Source organism: Bos indicus x Bos taurus, chromosome 7 (genome assembly GCF_003369695.1).
Source record: "Bos indicus x Bos taurus breed Angus x Brahman F1 hybrid chromosome 7, Bos_hybrid_MaternalHap_v2.0, whole genome shotgun sequence".
NCBI lineage: Eukaryota > Metazoa > Chordata > Mammalia > Artiodactyla > Bovidae > Bos > Bos indicus x Bos taurus.
Genome location: NC_040082.1, coordinates 101,720,365 through 101,745,500, shown reverse-complemented (window position 1 = coordinate 101,745,500; position 25,136 = coordinate 101,720,365). Strand labels below are relative to the sequence as shown.

The following is a 25,136-nucleotide window of genomic DNA, read 5'->3' as shown; positions in this document are numbered from 1 at the left end:
ATGGAATCAAGGAACAAGACACAAATTTCAGAATTTCTCCTTCTGGGACTTTCAGAGGAGCCAGCATTGCAGCCCCTTATATTTGGGCTTTTCCTCTTCATGTACCTGATAACTGTGATTGGAAACCTGCTCATCATCCTGGCCATCAGCTCAGACCCCCACCTTCACACCCCCATGTACTTCTTCCTCTCTAACCTGTCTTTTGTAGACATCTGTTTTACATCCACCACCATCCCAAAGATGCTGTGGAACATCCAGACACAGAGCAAAGTCATCACCTATGAAGGCTGCATCGTCCAGGTGTATTTTTACTTACTCTTTGCAGCATTAGATGACTTTCTCCTGACCGTGATGGCCTATGACCAGTATGTGGCTATCTGTCACCCCCTGCACTACACAGTCATCATGAACCCCCAGCTCTGTGGACTGCTGGTGCTGGTGTCCTGGATCGTGAGTGCCCTCTTTCCCCTGTTACACAGCTTAATGGTGTTGCGACTGTCCTTCTGCTCAGATTTGGAAATCCACCACTTTTTCTGTGAAATCACATGGCTGTTCTGACCCCTTTCTCAATAACATGATGATGTATTTTGGATCTGTAATTCTCAGGGATGTTCCCCTGGCTGGTATCCTTTACTCTTACACTAAAATAGTGTTCTCCATCTGTGGAATCTCATCAGCTCAGGGGCAGTATAAAGCATTCTCCACCTGTGCATCTCACCTCTCAGTTGTCTCCTTATTTTATTTTTCAGCCTTAGGAGTGTATCTTAGCTTCACTACTACCCACAGCTCACACAAGAGTGCTATAGTATCAGTGATGTACACTGTGGTCACACCCATGCTGAATCCCTTCATCTATAGTCTGAGAAATAAAGACATAAAAAGGGCTCTGAAAAGATTCGTTGGGATGGAAATGTTTGTAAAAGAGCTATTTGCCCTTGGGCTGAAAAACTGCCCATGATAGCAGGGTCAAAGCCTCATAGGGGGATATGTGATTCCTTGATTAGACTATGATAATAGCAATTGCTTCTTCAGTTTATAGCCTGGTATTTCCATTTCTTTGATTTCAATTTCTCTATATGATTTTAAAAGCATCCTTTCTTAATTTTTCTGTTCCTTATCATCTAAGATTTTTCTCTTGTTATTTTTCTACTCTTTCAAATTGATTCAAAACCATGTGTGAAACATATGTAAATTCCCATTTATCTCATGATGTTTCATACATGTCTTAAGAATAAATTCTCCTGAAATGATATACTTTATACTGAATAATTTTTCTTTCTTTTTGCTAAAAGAATAATCATGAACTGTGCTACTTCTGTGGGAAAAAAACTAACTTGGAAACCAAACCAATTACATAGTTTCATAGGAGAGTAAATGTGGAACTACAGTTATCATGCCTTAGTTTTTCATACCTTAGAACATCACTACTATAATTGTTTTTTTTGAAAATGTAGATGTTAACAGATAGTGTATTTCATAAATGGTCATCTGATTTTACTCCTTCACAGGGTACAATTCTTTATTTAACCTAGTGTCTACATTCTGTATAGGAGTTACTAGTAAAGCTGATCATCAAATGCATGTCTCTAATTGACATCTATGTGAAACAGAAATTTCAATAAAGACTTTGACATAATAAGACCTAGAGTCAGAGAGACCTTAAGTATGATGCAGCAAAAATTTGTGTCAGATTATATCTTTGCAAATTATTTTTTCACGATGTCCATTTACTTATTGAGGTATGTAATTTAGTATCTGTGTGTAAAGGGGTTTATTGTTGGGGCTAAAGAGTTTTTGGCATGATTATATCTTTCTGCTTGCAAACTTCCATTGTTGCTTACAAATAAATGGCTCCTTCCATTGCTCTAGTTGAAATATTTCCCCCATTCCATTTCTGTTATAATCAATGAAAGAGTGAATGAATAATATAAATATCATATTTATATGATATGCACGATATATATATAATATTATATATATCCAAATTATGGCTCATTAGACCTTAAATTCCCTTCTAGTCCAGTGATAAATGGGCTTCTCTGATAGCTCATTTGGTAAAGAATCCTCCCACAAAACAGGAGACCCCAGTATGATTCCTGGGTCAGGAAGATTCACTGTAGAAGTGGATAGGCTACCCACTCCAGTGTTCTTGGGCTTCCTTTATGGCTCAGCTGGTAAAGAATCCACCTTCAATGCGGGAGACCTGGGTTGGGAAGATCCCCTGGAGAAGGGAAAGGCTACCACTCCAGCATTCTGGTCTGGAGAATTCCATGGACTGTACAGTCCATGGCATCACAAAGAGTCAGACTGAGTGACTTTCATGTTTTCACTTTCCTGTGATAAAGGTATATGTTTCTCACAAATAGGCATATCCTTTTAACCTTTCTTGCTTACCTACAAGGAAAACTAAATGGAATCCCTTTTAAAAAAATTGTATGACATAAACTTGAATAATAGAGAAGTCATGAATGCTATTCAGATATCATAACAATTGCCTAGAAATAAAGCAACATATTATTATAATTGTCTCAGTTCTGTTCACTTGGATTAGTGTATATCAATTAGCTGTTGCTACATAACAAGTCATCCTAAAAGCAAATTATTTAGTATAATGATTTTTTTATGTAATGAGTTTCTATGATGGGGTGTTGATCTGAGTTATGATTGTTTCCTCATGGATCTACTGACAGTCAGCTGTCAGACTCTGTTTTGTGTTTGAAAGGCTGCTCCATGATGGTGTGTTCAGCTACAGTGGTCTTCTGTCTTAAACTACCTTATGTCAATTTCTTCCTTTTATGTAAGTAGGTTAGTCTTTAGTTTATTGAGGATGGTGACTGCATGAGAGTTGGACCATAAAGAAGGCTGAGCATCAAAGAATTGATGCTTTCCAACTGTGGTGTTGAAGAAAACTCTTGAGAGTCCCTTGGTCTCCAAGGAAATCAAACCCATAAATCCTACAGGAAATCAACCCTGAATATTCGTTGGAAGAACTGATGCTGAAGCTGAAGTGCCAATATGTTGGCCACCCGATATGAAGAACTGACTCATTGGAAAAGATCCTGAAGCTGGGAAAGTTTGAAGGTAAAAGGAGAAGGAGGTGGCAGAGGATGAGATGGTTGGATTGCATCATTGACTCAATGGACATGAATTTGAGTTAGCTCTGGGAAATGGTGAAGGCCAGGAAAGCCTGGCATGCTGCAGTCCATTGGGTTGCAAAGAGTCAGATATGACTTAGAGATTGAACAACAGTCTTTTACTTTATAAGAAAAAAAAAAAAAAAACCTTTATTTCTCAAATGTTAATCACTATATTTAAATTTCACTGTTCCTAAATCCATATATGCCACTTTGCTTTCTTCCCAGTTATAGGAGCTACCTCTCAGCAGTATTAGTGTGATTAATATACTACCCCTGGAAAAGACCCTGATGCTGGGAAAGATTGAAAGCAGGAGGAGAAGGGTATGACAGAGGATGAGAAGGTTGGATGGCATCACTGACTCAATGGACATGAGTCTGAGTAAGCTCCAGGAGTTGGTGATGGACAGGGAGGCCTGGAGTGCTGCAGTCCATGGGGTTGCAAAGAGTTGGACATGACTGAGCGACTGAACTGAACTGAACTGAACTGAACATACTACCCTTAAAAATACACAACCAGAAAATTTTAATTCTTAACTAATTCATTAGAGTGTAAATATAATAAACTACACATTTTAAAAATATACAATTTTATAAATGTCAAAACCAGCAGTATACTACATGGTTCCATTTGTGTATAATTTTTAAAGGTCCACAATATATTTTAATTTCTTTATAATGTTATTGTTAATAATGGAAATGCCCTGAGCCTCAGTTTTATCTTTCAGAAGGAAATGTGAGATGATAAATCCTAACTTTACTTGGAGGTTGTGATGAATGTATAAAATGTATGTAAATACTTCTCTGAGTCTCCAAACATTGTTCAAGTTTAGGAATATGTATATGTGTCTGTATCTGTATACACTTTCTTTGAAGTAAACACACATGCACACATATATTTAAATATACTGCTTCATTTGTAATTCCATTCATTGTGCTGAAAGAAAACATGAGAGAAAGTTTGAAGGATAGAAGTAAAAAAAAAAAAAAAAAAGAATGCTTGGTTATTTAAGGTTTTTTGTATTTCCATACAAATTGTGAAATTATTTGTTCTAGCTCTGTGAAGAATACCATTGGTAGTTTCATAGGGATTGCATTGAATCTATAAATTGCTATGGGTAGTATACTCATTTTCACTATATTGATTCTTCCAATCCATGAATATGGTATATTTCTCCATCTATTAGTGTCCTCTTTGATTTCTTTCACCAGTGTTTTACAGTTTTCTATATATAGGTCTTTAGTTTCTTTAGGTAGATATATTTCTAAGTATTTTATTCTTCTCATTGCAATGGTGAATGGAATTGTTTCCTTAATTTCTCTTTCTGTTTTCGCATTATTAATGCATAGGAATGCAAGGGATTTCTGTGTGTTGATTTTATATCCTGCAACTTTACTATAATCATTGATTAGTTCTAGTAATTTTCTAGTAGAGTCTTCAGGGTTTTATATGTAGAGGATCATGTCATCTGCAAATAGTGAGAGTTTTACTTCTTTTCCAATTTGGATTCCTTTGATTTCTTTTTCTGCTCTGATTGCTGTGGCCAAAACTTCCAAAACTATGTTGAATAGTAATGGTGAAAGTGGGCACCCTTGTCTTGTTCCTGACTTTAGAGGAAATGCTTTCAATTTTTCACCATCTGGAGGAATCAACCTGCCTGACTTCAGGCTCTACTACAAAGCCACAGTCATCAAGACAGTATGGTACTGGCACAAAGACAGAAATATAGATCAATGGAACAAAATAGAAAGCCCAGAGATAAATCCATGCACATATGGACAAGTTATCTTTGACAAAGGAGGCAAGAATTTACAATGGAGAAAAGACAATCTCTTTAACAAGTGGTGCTGGGAAAACTGGTCAACCACTTGTAAAAGAAGGAAACTAGAACACTTTCTAACACCATACACAAAAATAAACTAAAATGGATTAAAGATCTAAACGTAAGACCAGAAACTATAAAACTCCTAGAAGAGAACATAGGCAAAACACTGTCTGACATACATCACAGCAGGATCCTCTATGACCCACCTCCCAGAATATTGGAAATAAAAGCAAAAATAAACAAATGGGAACTAGATAAACTTAAAAGCTTCTGCACAACAAAGGAAACTATAAGCAAGGTGAAAAGACAGCCTTCAGAATGGGAGAAAATTATAGCAAATGAAGCAACTGACAAACAACTAATCTCAAAAATATACAAGCACGTCCTACAGCTCAATTCCAGACAAATAAATGACCTAATCGAAAAATGGGCCAAAGAACTAAATAGATATTTCTCCAAAGAAGACATACAGAGGGCTAACAAAGACATGAAAAGATGCTCAACATCACTCATTATCAGAGAAATGCAAATCAAAACCACTATGAGGTACCATTTCACACCAGTCAGAATGGCTGTGATCCAAAAGTCTACAAGTAATAAATGCTGGAGAGGGTGTGGAGAAAAGGGAACTCTCTTGCACTGTTGGTGGGAATGCAAACTAGTACAGCCACTCTGGAGAACAGTATGGAGATTCCTTAAAAACTGGAAATAGAACTGCCTTATGATCCAGCAATGCCACTGCTGGGCATACACACTGAGGAAACCAGAATTGAAAGAGACACGTGTACCCCAATGTTCATCGCAGTACTGTTTATAATAGCCAGGACATGGAAGCAACCTAGATATCCATCAGCAGATGGATGGATAAGAAAGCTGTGGTACATATTCACAATGGAGTATTACTGAGCCATTAAAAAGAATGCATTTGAATCAGTTCTAATGAGGTGGATGAAACTGGAGCCTATTATACAGAGTGAAGTAAGCCAGAAAGAAAAACACCAATACAGTATAGTAACGCATATATATGGAATTTAGAAAGATGGTAACAATAACCCTGTATACTAGACAGCAAAAGAGACACTGATGTATAGAACAGTCTTTTGGACTCTGTGGGAGAGGGAGAGTGTGGGATGATTTGGGAGAATGGCATTGAAATATGTATAATATCATATATGAAATGAGTCGCCAGTCCAGGTCCGATGCAAGATACTGGATGCTTGGGGCTGGTTCACTCGGATGACCCAGAAGGATGGTATGGGGAGGGAGGAGGGAGGAGGGTTCAGGATTGGGAACACATGTATGGCTGTGGCAGATTCATTTTGATGTATGGCAGAACCAATACAATATTGTAAAGTTTAAAAATAAAATAAAATTAAAAACAAAAGAGTGTTGAATGAACATAAATTAGAAAAAGATGTAGAAACTTTAATACATTTTGTTAATAAATGTGACCTGAATTTTAATAATGACTTACTTTTCCTATCTTTAATTCCAAAGGTCTCAGAGTCAGATGCACATTTACATTTAGACAAAGTGAAATTCTCTGTACCAGCTAAGGGTGTGAAATCTCTCCAGAATGACTAAAATTTTCTCCTATTAAAAATCAGAGTGAAACATAAAATGATATTATATAAGGGAAGCTCACTGATTGACTCCAAAGGGTTAAACTCAACTAGGAGCAGTATGTGTGTTGTTCTGTGCTAAGTCACTTCAGTCTTGTCCAACTCTGCGACCCCATGGACTGTAGCCTGCAAGGCTTCTCTGTCCATGGGATTCTCCAGGAAAGAATACTGGAGTGGGTTACCTTGGCCTTCTCCAGGGGATCCTCCTGATCCAGGGATCCTACCTGTTTCTCTTAATTTCCTGCATTGGCAATTGGATTGTTTAATTTCTGCTGCAAGTAGGAAATCAGTTTAGGCTTTGGAAAACTTGCATGCAACCAAGGATTATAGTAGCCAAGTTTTATATTAAAGGAGCAAAGTTATCCCCTGTTTTGAAAAGGGCAATGGTCATATTCAGAGATTTCTTGGGTTGTGTTCCCACAACAGATCAGAGCATTGAAGACCCAAAGGACCTAGTCAAGACCAATTGTCAATATTATGCTTTTGAGAAAACTTGAACTCAGGGATGTGATGTAGTGCCGGGAGCCTTAGAGCTTTGGAAGCAGGAGAGGTAAAGGCAAAGGAGTGAGGAAACTGAATTTACCTAACTTATAATGGAGTCTCTTAGGAACAGAGAATCAGAAGAAAAAAAATGCATTCTGTCCAGACCAGTGTCACCAAGGGAAATAACGAACTTCCCCTGGGGTAACAAAGGGAAAACATATTTAATGAGCTGACACGGAAGATGTAAATATCTCCTCTGCTGCAGTCCCTCAGCCTGTTCCTTTTCGGTTGGACAGGAGGTGTTCATTGCTTTTGTGGTCCTACATCTGGATGGGAGACCAATGTTTGATCTCTTAGCTGTCCTGTGCAGAGACAGGACATGAGTCTGCATCACCAGCTACTTATGGGGGAACTTTGACTTTCACAGGGAAATTTCCCAGGCAAAGTGAGACAAACCTCCCAAACAGGTGAGTCTGAGAGCTCCACAGACACTGCAGAAGAGGATCAGAAGGATGGAAGCCAGGAATGTACCTGAGATCACCTGAGGACAATGTAGCATAGCCCTGAGGCAGAGGTCACCATGGTTGCTTGCTGGGTTTCCTGAAGATGCATTTATTTATGATGCTGAAAAGGAACAGTGAACTTGAAAATGAGATCGTCAGTGTTGACAATTAAATCATGCTAGTGGAAGCCCAACAGAAGAACGGATAGGAGGGATAAACTGCATCCAGTAAAATTGGAACATGAGTCTAAGGTTCTTGTTAATTAACAGGAGTAGACAAATAGGGTATTAATTGTGGAGGGGCAGTCAGTGAGGTGAGGGCATTTCATTTTATTGCAAGATGGGGCATATTAGACTGTGCCTCCACACAGAGGAGAAAGATCTAAATGGAGGACTGTTTGCAAATACACACTTTCAATAGCTGTGTAGGAAACACACACATTACAGTATCTTCTCTTGTTTTTGTGTTCACTTAAGAGAAAAAAAAAACTTAGTTATATAAGTGTAAGGATGTATGCTAGTGAGGTTTACTTTGCAATCATTTTATTATCTGTGAGGCGAAATAGATCTATGGATTTGTTAGCCATGCAGTGTTTCTCTATTAAAAAAATGTCTCTATAACTATTTTGTTTTACACAGTGGTATCAGGTGTTGTTATTCCTTTTCTAAATTGCATTCTTTGATAGGAAGGGTTATTTTTTAACAAAAAAACTTAAATTTGTGATTTAGCTCTTTTATATATGCATAGATGTATTTGTGGGATTGTATAAGAATTGATAAATTTTGTTGGTCAAATCTACCAACCCTCTTCTCATTGCTTTTCCAAAAGAATTTAGGTATAACTGATCTTTGACAATATATGAGTTACAGGTGCACAGCATAATGGTTCAATATTTATATTGCTAAATGATCACCACAGTAAATCTCCTTAACATGTCACCACATATAGTTACAATTTATTTCTTGTGAGGAGAGCTTTTAGGATATACTGTCTCTTAGCAACTTATAATTATTCTAAAAAAATGTGTTATGAACTATAGTCACCATGCTGCATAGTACGGGCTGCTCATTGCTCTTTATTGTTACTTTTCTTGTCATAATACTTTAGTTGTATATTTTAATATTCTTCATGTGTCAACTCTTGATGTAAGCCAGAAAGGAAAGTGGGAGTTCTTTAGCATCCTTAGTGCTGATAAATAACTTCTTATACATATTTACTTCTATTAAGACTTTCTTATCTGTTTTTATTTTTATTCCTTTTGGCCTTCTGATTAAATCTTTTCCTAAAAGTTGCATCACCTCTTACCGTAATTATTTACTATTTGACTTACATTCTATAGCCATATTTGAATTCCTCTCTCTATATAAGAGAAAATTATAACTTAGATACTGCTCCTTTCTCACATTGTAAATGTTCTTTTGTTATATTGCTTCACTTCCAAATCTTTGGCAATTTGATCTTGAATTAGTGACCCATGTTAATCTTGCTAAATTTTTACTCTTTTGTGCTTTTTTTCAGTTAGTTGTAGGTTTTCATTCAATTTTATCATTCAATTTATTATTGTGGCGCTTTTGGTAAAGAACCTGTCTGCCAAAGCAGGAGAATTAAGAGATGCAGTTTTGATCTTGGGGTTGGGAAGATACACTGGAGGAGGGCATGACAACACACTCCAGTCTTCTTGCCTGGAGAATCCCATGGACAGATGGAGGCTACTGGCAGGCTACAGTCTATAGGGTTGTATGGAGTCAGACACGACTGAAGTGGTTTAGCACATAGCACATTGCCCAGGAAACAGTACCCTTAACATAATTGCACTCTCACTGATATATTTTGTCCCATAAATTCTTAGTTTTTGAAAAATCTCTTTCTAAAATGTGTTCTTATACATACTTATATACTTTTACACAAATGCATCAATATAATCCTGAATACATCATAAATGGTTTTTATATTTTAGTGGCAAATCGTCATTATGTTTAATGTTTTCTACAGTTTGTCCCTCTTTTGTTTCTTTCTCAATAATACCTTAGGGACTTGCTTCCAATCAAGCAGTATAATGGTGGTTCATTATTTTAATATCTGTATAATATCACATGGTGTGGCTCACACATTTGGTGGTCTATAACATTATATATCAATAAGTGACTATTATATCACTGCTGCAAAAATATTTTGAGATTCTTAGTTTAATACAACGTTTCCCCACTAAGGGTGTCCCCCACGGTCCTTTAAGAAATATTCATAGACATTATTTGCTGTCACACTGATGAGTGGTAAGTGGTGGGAAATGACGTTTCTAAACATCCTGCAATTTACAGGACAGACTCTACCCCAGAGAAGGATCCAGCAAAGAATGTCCAATACTGCAGAGACTGAAGAATCCAGATTTTAAAACTGTTTCTGATATCAGTAGAAATGAAGTTCCAATGTAATTTTTTATATATTTGTCTAAAGTGGACTGCTTTATTTTACACTGGTGTCTTTAGTCCCTTTTAAAAAGATGTGTCAGATAAGGAACTACTTAATTTCCTCCTAGATAGATGGCCATTTATTCCAGATTTTATTCAACGATCCTGCCTTTTCCTACCAAATTGAATACAACTGTCCCATTGGATAGTGTTCATATCTAAAGGGATCTAATTCCTAATCATTCAAAACAGTATAACAAAGCATATGCTATTTGTCAGAAATTTCTGGGTCATTGTATGCTATGTTCTTTTGAGTTGAGGTCTTTTTCTAAATTAATTATTAATTCATGTCATAAATGTTTTATTACTCCTATTAATTCCCTGATGGCTCAGACAGTAAAGTGTCTGCCTACAATACGGGAGACTCAGGTTCGATCCCCTCCTGGGTCGGGAAGATGCCCTGGAGAAGGAAATGGCAACCCACTCCAGTATTCTTGCCTGGAAAATCCCATGGATGGAGGAGCCTGGCAGCCTACAGACCATGGGGTCGCAAAGAGTCAGACACGACTGAGCAACTTCACTTTCACCCTTAGTGTATGTCAAGTTTCAGTCAGCTTTTGCTGTTCCATTCAGTTTTCTTTAATACAATTACAGGAAATCAAACTTTCAACTGGTTTCGTATTTTATCCATATTTTGTCATTTTATAATTTCTCATTTTTTAAAGTGTGTTTTTTAAATAAATTCAAATATATCCACAGACTTGGGAAAACAAGAATTGAACAAGGCAATTTAAGTCTTTGATGATTAGTATCTTGCAATATAGTGACAATGTCATAGAACACTGAAATAAAATATAGTGTCTTCAGGTTTAACTCATGTAAAGAAATTTATCCAGAATAAGAGAAAGAATTTTCATGACCTGCTCAAGCTTTATAGCATTTGGTCTGGAAAGGCCTTTGTCTGTTGGACAAAGACCAGAACTAGAATTGAAGTGTGCCCATTGGATTAATTAAAAAACTGAAAACATCAAGCCCAAGAGTAATAAACAAATTATGACCTATAAGAAAAGAGAGACAGGGCTTGCCTCATTCAGTATCCGAATGCACAAAAAAGGTCAAACTGTATAGAGAAGCACAGGAAAGACATCTTCTACTGTCTCATATAACATATACATAACTTTTGTCATATTTTATATGTTTTTATTTTTGAATTGTTGAGTTTATGACCTTTACTTATTTTACTCTTGGGGTATTAAATCTGTATGGTTTTTCACATCATACATGTATCACTGCTTCTGTCCTTGGAAATAAGATATGTTTCTTTCTGATTTTTCCTGGGCATTAAAGAGATATAGCTGAAGTTGGAAGGTTGCTAATCCATGGAAGCTTTCCTTCATCAGATTGTTTCGGGGATGATTTGAGTTTTTTAGATCTTTTTCCTTCATTTTATTTCTCCCTCACATTTCATGTTTCTTTAAATACAGGGCAGAAAGTGGCTGTAGCTAAAAGGAACCCCAACTTTACTCTTCCCCCAGAAGTTTATGATATGGAATTTATGGGTGCCATTTAAACATTGTTTAGGAGAAAATTAATCTGATCTGACTAGTTCGAGTGGTTACCACCCCTAGCCTAAGGAGGGTGGGTCTGGTTGAGAAACTCATGACAGAAACACAACTCAGAAGCCATGGTGTGTCTGTGTATTGTGGAGTGGGAGCAGGTCTTAAAGCACAGGCACTGGGACTCATACATTAAGGTGATACACTAAGGTGACAGAGGCCAGAACTCAATCAAAGACGGTACTGAGACTAGGATCTGCTTTAATTCACAGGAAGCCTTTGCAGCTAAAACCATAAAGTGCAGGGAACAATGTGAAAGGAGGGATTCTCTGTGGACTGAAGTGTCAGCTCTAGCTGGGAGGCCACCTTGTTCCTCAGGATCCCTGACACCGTCTCTAATCACTACGCCTCTTGATTATCCCTCTGCCCTGCTGGCTTTCTCATTTGCCTTTGAACATGTGGAACCAGCATCTTCCTCAGGTCCTTTGCAGTGGCAGTTCCCTTTGCCAGACACACACTTCTCCTGGTATCTCACTAGGTACTTCTCTCTCTTCCTTGACATCACTTCAAATAACCCCTTGTTTGCAGCCCTTGCAACTTGGTATAAAATAATGCCACCTACTATTCTCTCCTTTATACATGTTTTTGTTTTCTTCATAACACCTGTCACCTTCTAACATATCATATATTTATTTGAATATCATCTTTCACCATCCTTGGGTTGTGGGGAATTTGTTTTTAAGCACCTCTACTTATTCTCTGTATGGCTTGGGACAAGTTTGCTCTCAATATTTTTCTCAAATGCATGAAAGAACTTCTCATTAAAACTGTAAATACATGAACCATTTGGAAATATACTGAGAATGGGACAAAAATTTCTATTCAGAGGTGAAATGGGGTATAACTTTATGGAGAATTTATTACATACAACATATTAACATCAATTTCATGCCAACAAAATTAAAATTATAGTGTTTCAGTGATGTAAGTTGTGTCTGTTTGGGTGAAAATTCTTCATGCTATTTTCTTTTTTCCTGATAGTCACCTTCATCACATGGAGCCAGGGAACAGTACACAAATCCCAGAATTTCTTCTTCTGGGATTTTCAGAGGGACCAGAATTGCAGCCCCTCATCTTTGGGCTTTTCCTCTCCATGTACCTGATCACTGTGTTTGGAAACCTACTCATCATCCTAGCCGTCAGTTCAGACCCCCACATCCACACCCCCATGTACTTCTTCCTCTCCAACCTGTCCTTTGTAGACATCTGCTTAACCTCCACCATCATCCCAAAGATGCTGCAAAGCACTCAGACACAGAGGAAAGTCATCACCTATGAAGGCTGCATCATCCAGGTGTATTTTTACTTATTCTTTGCAGGATTAGATGACCTCCTCCTGACTGTGATGGCCTATGACAGGTATGTGGCCATCTGCCACCCGTTGCACTACATGGTCATCATGAGCCCCTGGTTTTGTGGACTGCTGGTGCTGCTGTCTTGGGTGTTGAGTTCTATGCATTCCTTGTTACAGAGTTTAATGATTTTGCGATTGTCTTTCTGTTCAGACTTGGAAATCCACCACTTTTTCTGTGAAACCACATGGCTCATCCAACTGGCCTGTTCTGACCCCTTTCTCAATAACATGGTGATGTCATTTGGATCTGTAATTCTCGGGGGTGGTCCCCTGGCTGGCATCCTTTACTCTTACTCTAAGATAGTGTCCTCTATCTGTGGAATCTCATCAGCTCAGGGGCAGTGTAAAGCATTCTCCACCTGTGCATCTCACCTCTCTGTTGTCTCCTTATTTTATTGTTCGGCCTTAGGAGTGTATCTTAGCTTCACTGCTACCCACAGCTCACACACAAGTGCTATAGTATCGGTGATGTACACTGTGGTCACACCCATGCTGAACCCCTTCATCTACAGTCTGAGAAACAAAGACATAAATAGAGCTCTAAAAAGATTCTTTGGGATGGAAACTTTTAGAAAAGGTCCATTTACCTTGAGCTGAAGAATGATAGCAGGGCTTAAAGTCTCAGAGTCAGATAGTGAGATTATTTGTTTAGATTATGGTAATAGCAACTGCTTCCTCATTTTATTACCTGGTATTTCCATTTCTTTGATTTCACTTCTCTCTACAATTTTAAAAACATCCTTTATTAACTTTTCTCTTCTCTGTCATCTAAGTTTTTTCTTTTGTTATTTTTCTGCTCTCTCAAATTGGTTTAAACCTTGTGTGAAACATATGTAAATTCCCATTTATCTCATGAGCCTTCACACATTTCTTAAGAATAAATTCTTCTGAAATGAAATGATTTGTACTGAGTAAACTTCTTTTTTCATTTTATTAAAAGAATAAACATAGTTTGTGCTACTTCTATGAAAAATCTAACTTGGTAACCAAACCAACTATATAATTTCATAGGAGAATAAAATATGAAACTATAATTTGTTACTGTTTTAATTCATCATACCTTGGAACATCACTACCATAATTTCTCTTTCTGGAAATGTAGACATGAGCAGATGTATGTTTCATAATTGGTCATCTGATTTTACACCCCTCAGGGTACTATTCTCTATTTAGCTCAGTGTTGCATTCTCTACAGGAATTACTGAGAAAGAACAGCATCAGATGCATGTCTCTAATTGGTATCTATATGAAACAGCAATTTCATTACAGAGTTTGACATAATAAGACCCAGAGTCAGACAGGACCTTAAGTATGATGCAACAGAAATTTATGTCAGATTATTCCTATGTAAAGTAGTTTTTCATAGTGTCCATTTAGTTATTGAGGTCTTGGTTTAGTGTCTGTATGTAAAAGGGTTTATTGTTGGGGTGAAGGATTATTTGGTGTAAATATATCTTTCTGCTTGAAAACTTCCATTGTGCCTAAAAATATATGGTTCCTTCCAATGCTCTAAATGAAATATTTCCCCCATTCCATTTCTGTCATAACCAATAAAGGGACAGTGAATAAATGATAGGAATATCACTTATATTGATGGAATATCACTTATATTCCTATCATTTATTCACTGTTCCTTTATTATATATAATGTATATCCTATAATATTCCACATATCTCACATATATATTGTATATATATATATAATATATATAACGTCATATATATGCATATATATATATATATATATATATATATATATATATACATCTCCAAACCATGGCTCACTAGAGAGCTTAAATTCCTATCCAGTCCTGTGATAAAGGTGTTGCTGCTGCTAAATCACTTCAGTCGTGTCTGACTCTGCGACCCCACAGACGGTGGCCCACCAGGCTCCCCCGTCCCTGGGATTCTCCAGGCAAGAACACTGAAGTGGGTTGCCATTTCCTTCTCCAATGCATGAAAGGGAAAAGTGAAAATGAAGTTGCTCAGTCATGCCTGACTCTTTGCGACCCCATGGTCTGCAGCTTACCAGGCTCCTCTGTCCATGGGATTTTCCAGGCAAGAATACTGGAGTGGGGTGCCATTGCCTTCTCCAGTGATAAAGGTGTAAGTTTTTACAACTAGACATATCCTTTTCTCTCTCTCTCTCTTTTTTTTTTTTTAATTAATGTGTTTTTTATTGAAGGATAATTGCTTTACAGAATTTTGTTGTTTTCTGTCAAACCTCAACATAAATCAGCCATATGTATGCATATATCCCCTCCCTTTTGAACCTCCCTCCCATCTCCCTCCCCATCCCACCCCTCTAGGTTGATACAGAACCCCTGTTTGAGTTTACTGAGCCATACAGCAAATTCCTGTTGGCTATCTATTTTACATATGGTAATGTAAGTTTCCATGTTACTCTTTCCATACATCTCATCCTCCCCTCTCCCCATGTCCATAAGTCTATTCTCTATGTCTGTTTCTCTGTTCTTGCCCTGTAAATAAATTCTTCAGTATCATTTTTCTAGATTCCATATATATGTGTTAGAATATGGTATTTATCTTTCTCTTTCTGACTCACTTCACTCTGTATAATAGGTTCTAGGTTCATCCACCTCATTAGAACTGCCTCAAATACATTCCTTTTTATGGTTGAGTAATATTCCACTGTGTATATATACCCTAACTTCTTTGTCCGTTCATCTGTTGATGGACATCTAGGTTGCTTCCATGTTCCAGTTATTGTAAATAACACTACAGTTAACAATGGGATACATGTGCCTCTTTCAATTTTGGTTTCTTCAGGCTATATGCCTAGCAGTGTATTGGTGGGTCGTATGGTGGTTTTATTCCTAGTTTTTAAGGAAAAAGTCCAAACTCCATACTGTCTTCCATAGTGGCTGTATAAATTTACATTCCCACCAACAGTGCAAGAGTGTTCCCTTTTTTCCACACCCTTTCCAGCATTTATTGTTTGTAGACTTTTTGATGAGGACCATTCTGACTGGTGTGAGGTGATATCTTATTGCAGTTTTGATTTGCATTTCTCTAATAATGAGCGACATAGTGGCAGATTTATTTTGGGGGGCTCCAAAATCACTGCAGATGGTGACTGCAGCCATGAAATAAAAGGACGCTTACTCCTTGGAAGAAACGTTATGACAAACCTAGATAGCATATTGAAAAGCAGAGATATTACTTTGCCAACAAAGGTCCGTCTAGTCAAAGCTATGGTTTTTCTGGTAGTCATGTATGGATGTGAGAGTCGGACTATAAAGAAAGCTGAGTGCCAAAGAATTGATCTTTTTAACTGTGGTGTTGTAGAAGACTCTTGAGAGTCCCTTGGACTGCAAGGAGATCCAACCAGTCCATCCTAAAGGAAATCAGTCCTGGGTGTTCATTGGAAGGACTGATGTTGAAGCTGAAACTCCAATACTTTGGCCACCTCATGTGAAGAGTTGACTCATTGGAAAAGACTCTGATGTTGGGAGGGATTGGGGGCAGGAAGAGAAGTGGACAACTGAGGATGAGATGGCTGGATGGCATACCCGACTCGATGGACATGAATTTGAGTAAACTCCAGGAGTTGATGATGGACAGGGAGGCCTGGCGTGCTGAGATTCATGGGTTCACAAAGAGTCAGACATGACTGAGCAACTGAACTGAACTGAATATACTGCTAATTTTTAAAATTCAGAAAGTTGAATATTTTAAAAATGTATAGTTTATTGTATGGAATTTCACTCTAATAGCATATCCCAGAGGCAGAGGTCACCATGGTTGTTTGCTGAGTTTCCTGAAAATGTATTTATTTACGATGCTGAAAAAGGAACACTGCACTTAAAAACGAGAGTGTCAATGTTGAAAATTAAATCATGCTAGGCAAAGGCTATCCACTCCAGTCCATGGGGTCGTGAAGAGTCAGACACAACAGAGCAACTTTCACTTTCAGTGAAAGTCCAACAGAAGAATGAATGGGAGGTAGAAATTGCATCCAGTAAAAGTGGAACCTGAGTCTAAAGTTCTTGTTAATTAACAGGAGTAGACAAATAGGGTATTAATTGTAGAGGGTCAGTCGGTGAGGTGAGGGCATTTCATTTTATTGTAAGATGGGGCATATTAGACTGTGCCTCCACATAGAGGAGAAAGATCTAAACTGAGGACTGTTTGCAAATACACACTTTCAATAGCTGTGTAGGAAATACACACATTACAGTATCTTCTCTCACTCTTGTGTGCACATAAGAAACAAAAATCTTAGTTATGTAAAAAAAAAAAAAGATGTATGCTAGGGACATTTACTTTGCAACTATTTTATTATCTGTGAGGCTAAATAAATCTATGAATTTGTTAGTCATGCAGTGTTTCTCTATTTAAAAAATGTCTCTATAACTATTTTGTTTTATATAGTGGTATCAGAGTGTTGTTATTCCTTTTTAAAATTGCATTCTTTGACAGGAAGGATTATTTTTTAACAAAAACCTTAAATTTGTGATTTAGTTCTTTTATATATGCATAGATATATTTGTGAGATTGTATAAGAACTGATAAATTTTGTTGGTCAAATCTGCCAACATTCTCTTCCTTGCTTTTCCAAAAGAATTTTGGTATTTGGCCTACAACAATATATGAGTTACAGGTACACAGCATAATGATTTAATACTTGTTTATACTGCTAAATGATCACTACAGTAAATCTCCTTAACATCTGTCACCACATATAGTTACAATTTATTTCTTGTGAGGGCAGCTTTTAGGATATACTGTCTCTTAGCAACTTTTAATTATGCTAAAAAGAGTATTATGAACTATAGTCACCATGCTGCACAGTACATACCACTCATTGCTCTTTATTGCTATTTTTCTTACCGTAATAATTTGTCACTTTAATATTCTAAACGTGTCAACTCTTGCTGTAAGCAAGAAAGGAAAGTGAGAGTTATTTAGCATTCTTAGTGGTGATAGACAACTTATACATATTTACTTCTATTTAGAGTTTCTCATCAGTTATTCCTTATTATTCCTTTCGGCCTTCTGATTAAATCTTTTCCTAAAAATTCCATCTCCTCTGATCATAATTCTTTACCATTTGACTTACATTCTATAGCCATATTTGAATTCCTCTCTCTACACATAAGATAAAATTATAACTTAGATACTGCTCCTTCCTCACTTCGTAAATGTTCTTCTGTTATATTGTTTCACTTCCAAATCTTTGGCAATTTGATCTTGAATTAGAGATCCGTGTTAATATTGTTAAATTTTTACCCTTTTGTGTCTTTTTATCAGTTAGTTGTATATTTTCATTCAATTTTATTAGATCCTATTGTTCAGGAAGGGGCTTCCCAGGTGTACTAATGGTAAAGAACCCATCTGCCAATGCAGGAGAATTAAGAGATGCAGGTTCGATCTCTGCTTTGTGAAGATCCCCTAGAGGAGGGCATGGCAACTCACTCCACAGTTCTTGCCTGGAAAATCCTTTGGCCAGATGGAGGCTACTGGTAAACTACACTCCATAGGGTCGCATGGAGTCTGACATGACTGAAGTTACTTAGCACATGGCATATTGCTCAGGAAACAATATACTTAACATAATTGCACTCTCGCCGATATATTTTGTTCCATAAGTTTTTAGTTTTTGAAAAATCTTTTTCTAAAATGTGTTCTTTCTAAATTCCGTATATCGTTACCATCTTTCTAAGTTCCATATATATGCGTTAGTATACTGTATTGGTTTAGAAAGATGGTAATGATAACCCTGTGTGGGAGACAGCAAAAGAGACACAGATGTATAAACAGTCTTTTGGACTCTGTGGGGGAGGGGATGATTTGGGAGAATGGCATTGAAACTTGTTTCATATAAGAAATGAATCATCAGTCCAGGTTCGATGCAGGATACAGGATGCTTGGGGCTGGTGTGCTGGGATGACCCAGAGGGATGGTATGGGGAGGGAAGTGGGAGGGGGGTTCAGGATTGGGAACACGTGTACACCCGTGGATGATTCATGTTGATGTATGGCAAAACCAATACAATATTGCAAAGTAATTAGCCTCTAGTTAAAATAAATAAATTTAATTAAAAAATAAAATGTGTTCTTATACATACTTATATATACTTTTACACAAATGAATCAATACAATCCTGAATTTATGATAAATGGTCTTTATATTTTAGGGACAAATAGTCATTATGTTTAATGTTTTCTACAATTTGTCCCTCTTTTGTTTCTTTCTCAATAATACCTCAGGGACTTGCTTCCAATCAACCAGTGTAATGCTGGTTCATTATTTCCATATCTGTATAATACTGCATGGTGTGGCTGTGTGACTCAGACATTTGGTGGTGTATTATATTATTTATAAATAAGTGACTATTATATCACTGCTACAAAAGTACTTTGGAATTCTTAGTTTAATATTATTTTTCTCAAACAAGGATAATTGTGTCCCCCAGGAACCTTTAAGCAATATTTCTAGACATTATTCACTGTCACACTGATGATGGGTAAGTGGTGGGCAAGGATGCTTCTAAACATCTTGCAATTTATAGGACAGACCCCACCCCAGAGAAGAATCTGGCAGAGAATGCCCAATAGTGCAGAGACTGAGGAATCCTGAGTTAAGAGGAATCCTGAGTTAAAAGTTATCCGTGTTTCTAATATCAATGGAAAAGTAGTTCCAATGTAGTTTTTCATATATTCGTCTAAAGAGTACTGCTTACTTTTGCACTGGGGTCTTTAGTCCATTTTATTTTTTTATTTTTTATTTTTGTGTGTGTGTGTGTAATAAAGTTTTAGTAAAGTATAAAGGAGATACAGAAAGCTTCTGACATAGGCATCAGAAGGGGGCAGAAAGAGTACCCACTTGCTAGTGTTAACAATGAAGTTATATACTCTCCAATGAATCCAAAGAATGTCTGGAGGTTGTAAAGACCTCATCAGACCTACTCCCATAAATTACATTTTAAGATAACAGAATTAGCCAGAAGGTTTAATCCAAAGACTGTCCTTAGGCAAGATACATTATTGTTATATAACCCTAAGGAATGTGGAGAAAGAAAAAAAGTTTGTCCTTTCTTCCTCCTTGAGAATTCCAGACCCCTCTTTCCTTGGGGACCCCTAGACTCCCTATCAACCTGCCTAGGAACTGACTCTCTCATTTCCCCCTTTTCTTTTAGGAGAATTATGTTGCCTAGGGAAAAGGGGCATCGTTCTTGTTCCATAACTGCTTCCGAGCTGATAAGGGGTGTTGTCCTTAAATTGGTGAGGCAACATATTCTCCTAATCCTCATATTGAGGATATCTGATCCAGGGGCCCCAAATAGTAGTTGGAGGAAGCTACAGCAGTAGCAGGAGTTTGAGCAATCATTTGTAACTTAAAAGCTTTCATGAGGCTAGAAACAAATCCAGTTATACAATTACAGATGCAGAGAGCAAACGGCAAAAACACAACATTCACAATCATAATTAAAAGTCACATTATGTCCATAGTTAAAGTGCAAAGTGTTGCCCCAGTCCATTTTAGGGTCGGTAGATGTCATCAGATGAAGAAGAGGCATCACATGTGATTGTTGTTGAAGGTATTCACAGACTTGGAGAAAGTCTTTTCCTTGAAGTGGAGATGTCCACCACAGGAAGCCTTCCACTGACAAAGAGGGGAGTGCTCTGCAGACCCAGCAGTTAGACCGATTGTGGAATGCAGCATAGGAGTGAGCCCAGGACAGGAAGACATTGTCTTGAGGATCCAATGGCAGACTCAGGATATTTGGAGTCAGCAGAAGTAGACTCACATAGATTATCAGGCCCATCCGCTGCCCTTTGCTTAACTCTAGAGCTCGGGTCAGAGCCATAAGCTCCGCTAACAGAGCACTGGTTCCCTGACGGAGAGATTTTGCTTCCAAAACCTGTTCAGCAGTCACCACGGTGTAACCTGCTTTACGCTTTACATCCTGAACAAAAGAACTGCCATCTGTAAATATTCCCATGTCAGGATTGTCTAATGGGGTATCCTTTAGATCCTCCCGAGCTGCATAGTTTAAAGTTAGGAATTGAGAACAATTGTGATCAGGTGTTTCATTTTCCTTCTCAGGAAGGAAAGTGGCAGGATTTAGATTTCCACAAACTTTAAGCTTAGTTACTGGTCCTTCTAACAACAATGACTGATACTTAAGAAGCCTACTGTCTGTCATCCAAATATTAACCTTAGAATTTAAGTTTCCACTCACATCATGAGAAGTCAGTACAGTAAGGTTTCGTCCATTAATTATTTTAAAAAGATGTGTCAGATAAGGAACTACTTAATTTCTTTCTAGATAGGTGGCCATTTACTCCAGCTTTTATTCAACAATCCAACATTTTCCAACCAAATTGGATGCAACCATCCCATAGGATAGTGTTCATATCTAAAGGTTCCTAATTCTTAATCATTCAACAAATAATAGCAAAACATTTGCTACTTGCCAGAAATTTCTGAATCATTCTATGTTATATTCTCTTGAGCCAAGGTCTTTTCTAAATTAATTCTTAATTCATGTCATAACTTCTTAATTACTCCTATTATATATATCATGTTTCAGTCAGCTTTTGCTGTTCCATTCAGTTTTCTTTAATACAATTGTGTGAAATCACCCTTTTAACTGGTTTCATAATTTAACCATATTTTGTCATTTCATAATTTATATTTTTCTTCAGTGTGTTTTTAAATAATTGCAAATATATTCACAGACCTGGGAAAATAAGAATTGAACAAGGCAATTTAAATCTCTGATGATTAGCATCTTGCAATATAGTGACAATGTCACAGTACACTGAAATAAAATATAGTCCTCAGGCTTAAATCATGTAAAGAAATTTATCCAGAATAAGAGAAGGAATTTTCATGGCCTACTCTATAAAGTAAGGTCTGGAAAGGCCTTTGCCTGTTGGTCAAAGACCAGAACTAGACTTGAAGTATGCCCATTGGATTAATTAAAAAAATGAAAACATTAAGACCAACAGTAACAAACAAATTATGACTCGTAAGAAAAAAAGAGACAAGGCTTGCCTCATTCAGTATCAGACCACACAGAAAAAGGTCAGATTATATGGAAAAGCACAGGAAAGACCTCTTCTACTGCTTCATGTAACACATATGAAACTTGTCATATTTTGTGTATTTTTATTTTTGAATTGTGAGTTTGCTATCTTTACTTATTCTTCTCTTGGGATATTAAATCTGTACGGTTTTGGTTTTTCACATCATTTAGATATAGCTTTCTCTCATTGGAAAAGAGATATGTTTCTTTCTGATTTTTCCTGGGCATCAAGGAGATGTAGCTAAAGTTGAAATGTTGCCAAACCAAGGAGGGTTTTCTTTGTCCCATTGTCTCAGGGATGATTTGAGCTTGTTAGATCTTTTCCCTTCATTTTATCTTTCACTCCCATACTTTTTATATTTCTTTAAACACAGGGCAGAAAGTGGTTGTAGTTAAAAGGAACCCTAACTTTATTACCCTCTCAGAAGCTTATGAACTAGAATTTCTGGGTACCGTTAAAACATTGTTTAGGAGAAATGTAATCTGATCTGACCAACTTGAGTTGTAACCACCCATGGCCCAAGGAGGTTGGTTCTGGATGAGAAATTCATGCCAGTAATGTAGTTCAGGAGGCTGTGGGGTGTGTGTGCCTGTGCCTTGTGAAGTGAGAGCAGTTCTTAAAGCAGAGGAACTGAACTCATATATTAAGTTGGCATGAGAAGTTCACAGAGGCCAGAACTCAATCAACAAATGAAACTATGAAAGGGATCTAATATAATTCATAGGACATTTTTGCAAGAAAATTAATAAAGTGCAAAGAACCACATGGAAGGAGGAATTCTCTGTGGACTGAGGTGTCAGTTGTAACAGAGAAGCCACTTTGATCCTCAGCATCCCTGACACCATCTCTAGTCACTCCCCCTCCTGCTCATTCCTCTGGCTTCCTTGTTTGCATTCAAACATGTGGAACAAGTGTCTTGCTCAGGACCTTTGCAGTGGCTGTTGCCTCTTCCAGCCACACACTTCTCCTGGTGTCGTACTATATCCTTCTATTTCTTTCTTAACGTTTCTTCAGATAACCTCTTGTTTGTTGGCCTTGCCTGAACACTCAGTGCATAATAAATTTCCCTCCTACTCGCTCCTTTATACCTGTTTTTGTTTTCTTCAAAACATCGTTCACCTTCCGACATAAAATATATTTATTTGAATATTATTTTTCACCATCCTTGGATTGTGGGAAATTTGTTTTTCAGTACCTCTACTTATTCCTTATATGTTCTTGGAGCATGTTGGCCCTCAATATAAAATATTCTTCAAATATCTGAAAGAATTTCTCATTAAAACTGAAAATACACGTGTTTCCCATCCTGAACCCTGCTCCCACCTCCCTCCCCTTACCATCCCTCTGGGTCATCCCAGTGCACCAGCCCCAAGCACCCTGTATCATGTTGATGTATGGCAAAACCAATACAATATTGTATAGTAAAAAAAAAAAATCAAAACTGAAAATACATGAACTCTTTGGAAGTATGCTGACAATGTGATAAAAATATCTGGTGAGAGATGAAATGGGATACATCCTCAGGGAGGATCTGTCTATATACAATATATTAGCATCAGTTTCTTGCAAGCAAAATAAAAATTATAGTATTTCAGCTATGTGAGTTATGCCAATTTCAGGGAGAATTAGTCATGTTGTTCTTTTTTTTTCCCGAGTCACCTTCACCATATGGAACTAGGGAACAATACACACATTTCAAAATTTCTTCTCATGGGACTTTCAGAGGTACCATAACTGCAGCCCCTCATATTTGGGCTTTTCCTCTCCATGTACCTGATGACTGTGTTTGGAGACCTGCTCATCATCTTGGCTGTCAGCTCAGACTCCCACCTCCACACCCCCATGTACTTCTTCCTCTCCAACCTGTCCTTTGTAGACATCTGCTTCACCTCCACCACTATCCCAAAGATGCTGCAAAATGTTCAGATACAGAGCAAAGTCATAACTTATGAAGGCTGCATTGTCAAGATGCATTTTTACATTCTCTTTTCAGGATTAGATGACTTTATCCTGACTGTGATGGCCTATGATCGCTTCATGGCCATTTGCCACCCCCTGCATTACACAGTCACCCTGAACTCCCAGCTCTGTGGATGGCTGGTTCTGGAGTCCTGGATCATTAGTGTCCTGAACTCCTTATTACACAGCTTAATGATATTGTGATTGTCCTTCTGCTCAGACTTGGAAATTCACCACTTTTTTTGTGTGAAATCAAACAGCTAATCCAGCTTGCCTGTTCTGACACCTTCGTCAATAACGTAGTGCTGTATTTTGGATCTGGAATTCTTGGAGTTGTTTCCCTGGCTGATATCCTTTACTCTTACTCTAAGATAGTGTCCTATCTTAGAGTGCAAAGCATTTTCCACCTGTGCATCTCATCTCTCTGTTGTCTCCTTATTTATTGTACATGTTTAGGAGTATGCCTTAGTTCTGTTGGTACCCACAGCTCAGAAGCAAGTGTAATAGCCTCAGTGATGTACACTGTGGTCACACCCATGCTGAATCCCTTCATCTATAGTCTGAGAAATAAAGACATAAAGAAAGCTCTGAAAACATTCTTTAGGATGGAAACTTTTTAATACGGCCATTTGATCTTGGACTGAAAAAATGCCCATGATAGCAGAACTCAAAGCCTCATAGGCAGATATTGTGATTCTTTGTTCAGATTGTGATGATAGTAATTGCTTCTTCAATTTATAGCCTGGTATTTCTGTTTCTTTTATTTCAACTTCTCTATACAATTTTAAGGACTTCCCTGGTGGCTCAGATGGTAAAGCATCTGTCTACAATGAGGGAGACCCGGGCTCGATTCCTGGGTTGGGAAGATCCCCTGGAGAAGGAAATGGCAATCCACTCCAGGAATATTGCCTGGAAAATCCCATGGACAGAGGAGCCTGGTAGGCTACAGTCAATGGAGTCACAAAGAGTCAGACACAACTGAGCGACTTCACTTCACTTTATACAATTTTAAAAACATCCTCTATAAACTTTTCTCTGTTATCTAAGTTTTTTTCTTTTGTCATTTTTCTACTTTCTCAAATTGATTCAAACTCTTGTGTGAAATATATATAAATTCCAATTTACCTCATGAGACTTCACCCATTTCTTAAGAATAAATTCTTCTGAAATGA

General features: G+C 37.5%; 1 protein-coding gene across 1 annotated transcript; it reads left to right on the top strand.

Moving 5' to 3' along the window:
- Positions 1-24,168, top strand: LOC113896458 (olfactory receptor-like protein OLF4). The gene is made up of 4 exons (XM_027548634.1): positions 1-497; positions 12,574-13,523; positions 22,379-22,453; positions 23,999-24,168. The coding sequence occupies exons 1-4, from the start codon at positions 1-3 to the stop codon at positions 24,166-24,168; spliced, it is 1,692 nt and encodes a 563-aa protein (XP_027404435.1).
- Positions 24,169-25,136: the final 968 nt, after the last annotated feature.

What these genes read in the sequence shown, in the direction of transcription:
- LOC113896458 (XM_027548634.1), top strand. Translation starts at nt 1, where the DNA reads ATGGAATCAAGGAACAAGACACAAATTTCAGAATTTCTCCTTCTGGGA. An exon ending in AGCTTAATGGTGTTGCGACT is followed by an intron (nt 498 to 12,573) that starts GTCCTTCTGCTC and finishes TTTTCCTGATAG; the next exon opens with TCACCTTCATCACATGGAGC. An exon ending in GATGGAAACTTTTAGAAAAG is followed by an intron (nt 13,524 to 22,378) that starts GTCCATTTACCT and finishes CTTTAAACACAG; the next exon opens with GGCAGAAAGTGGTTGTAGTT.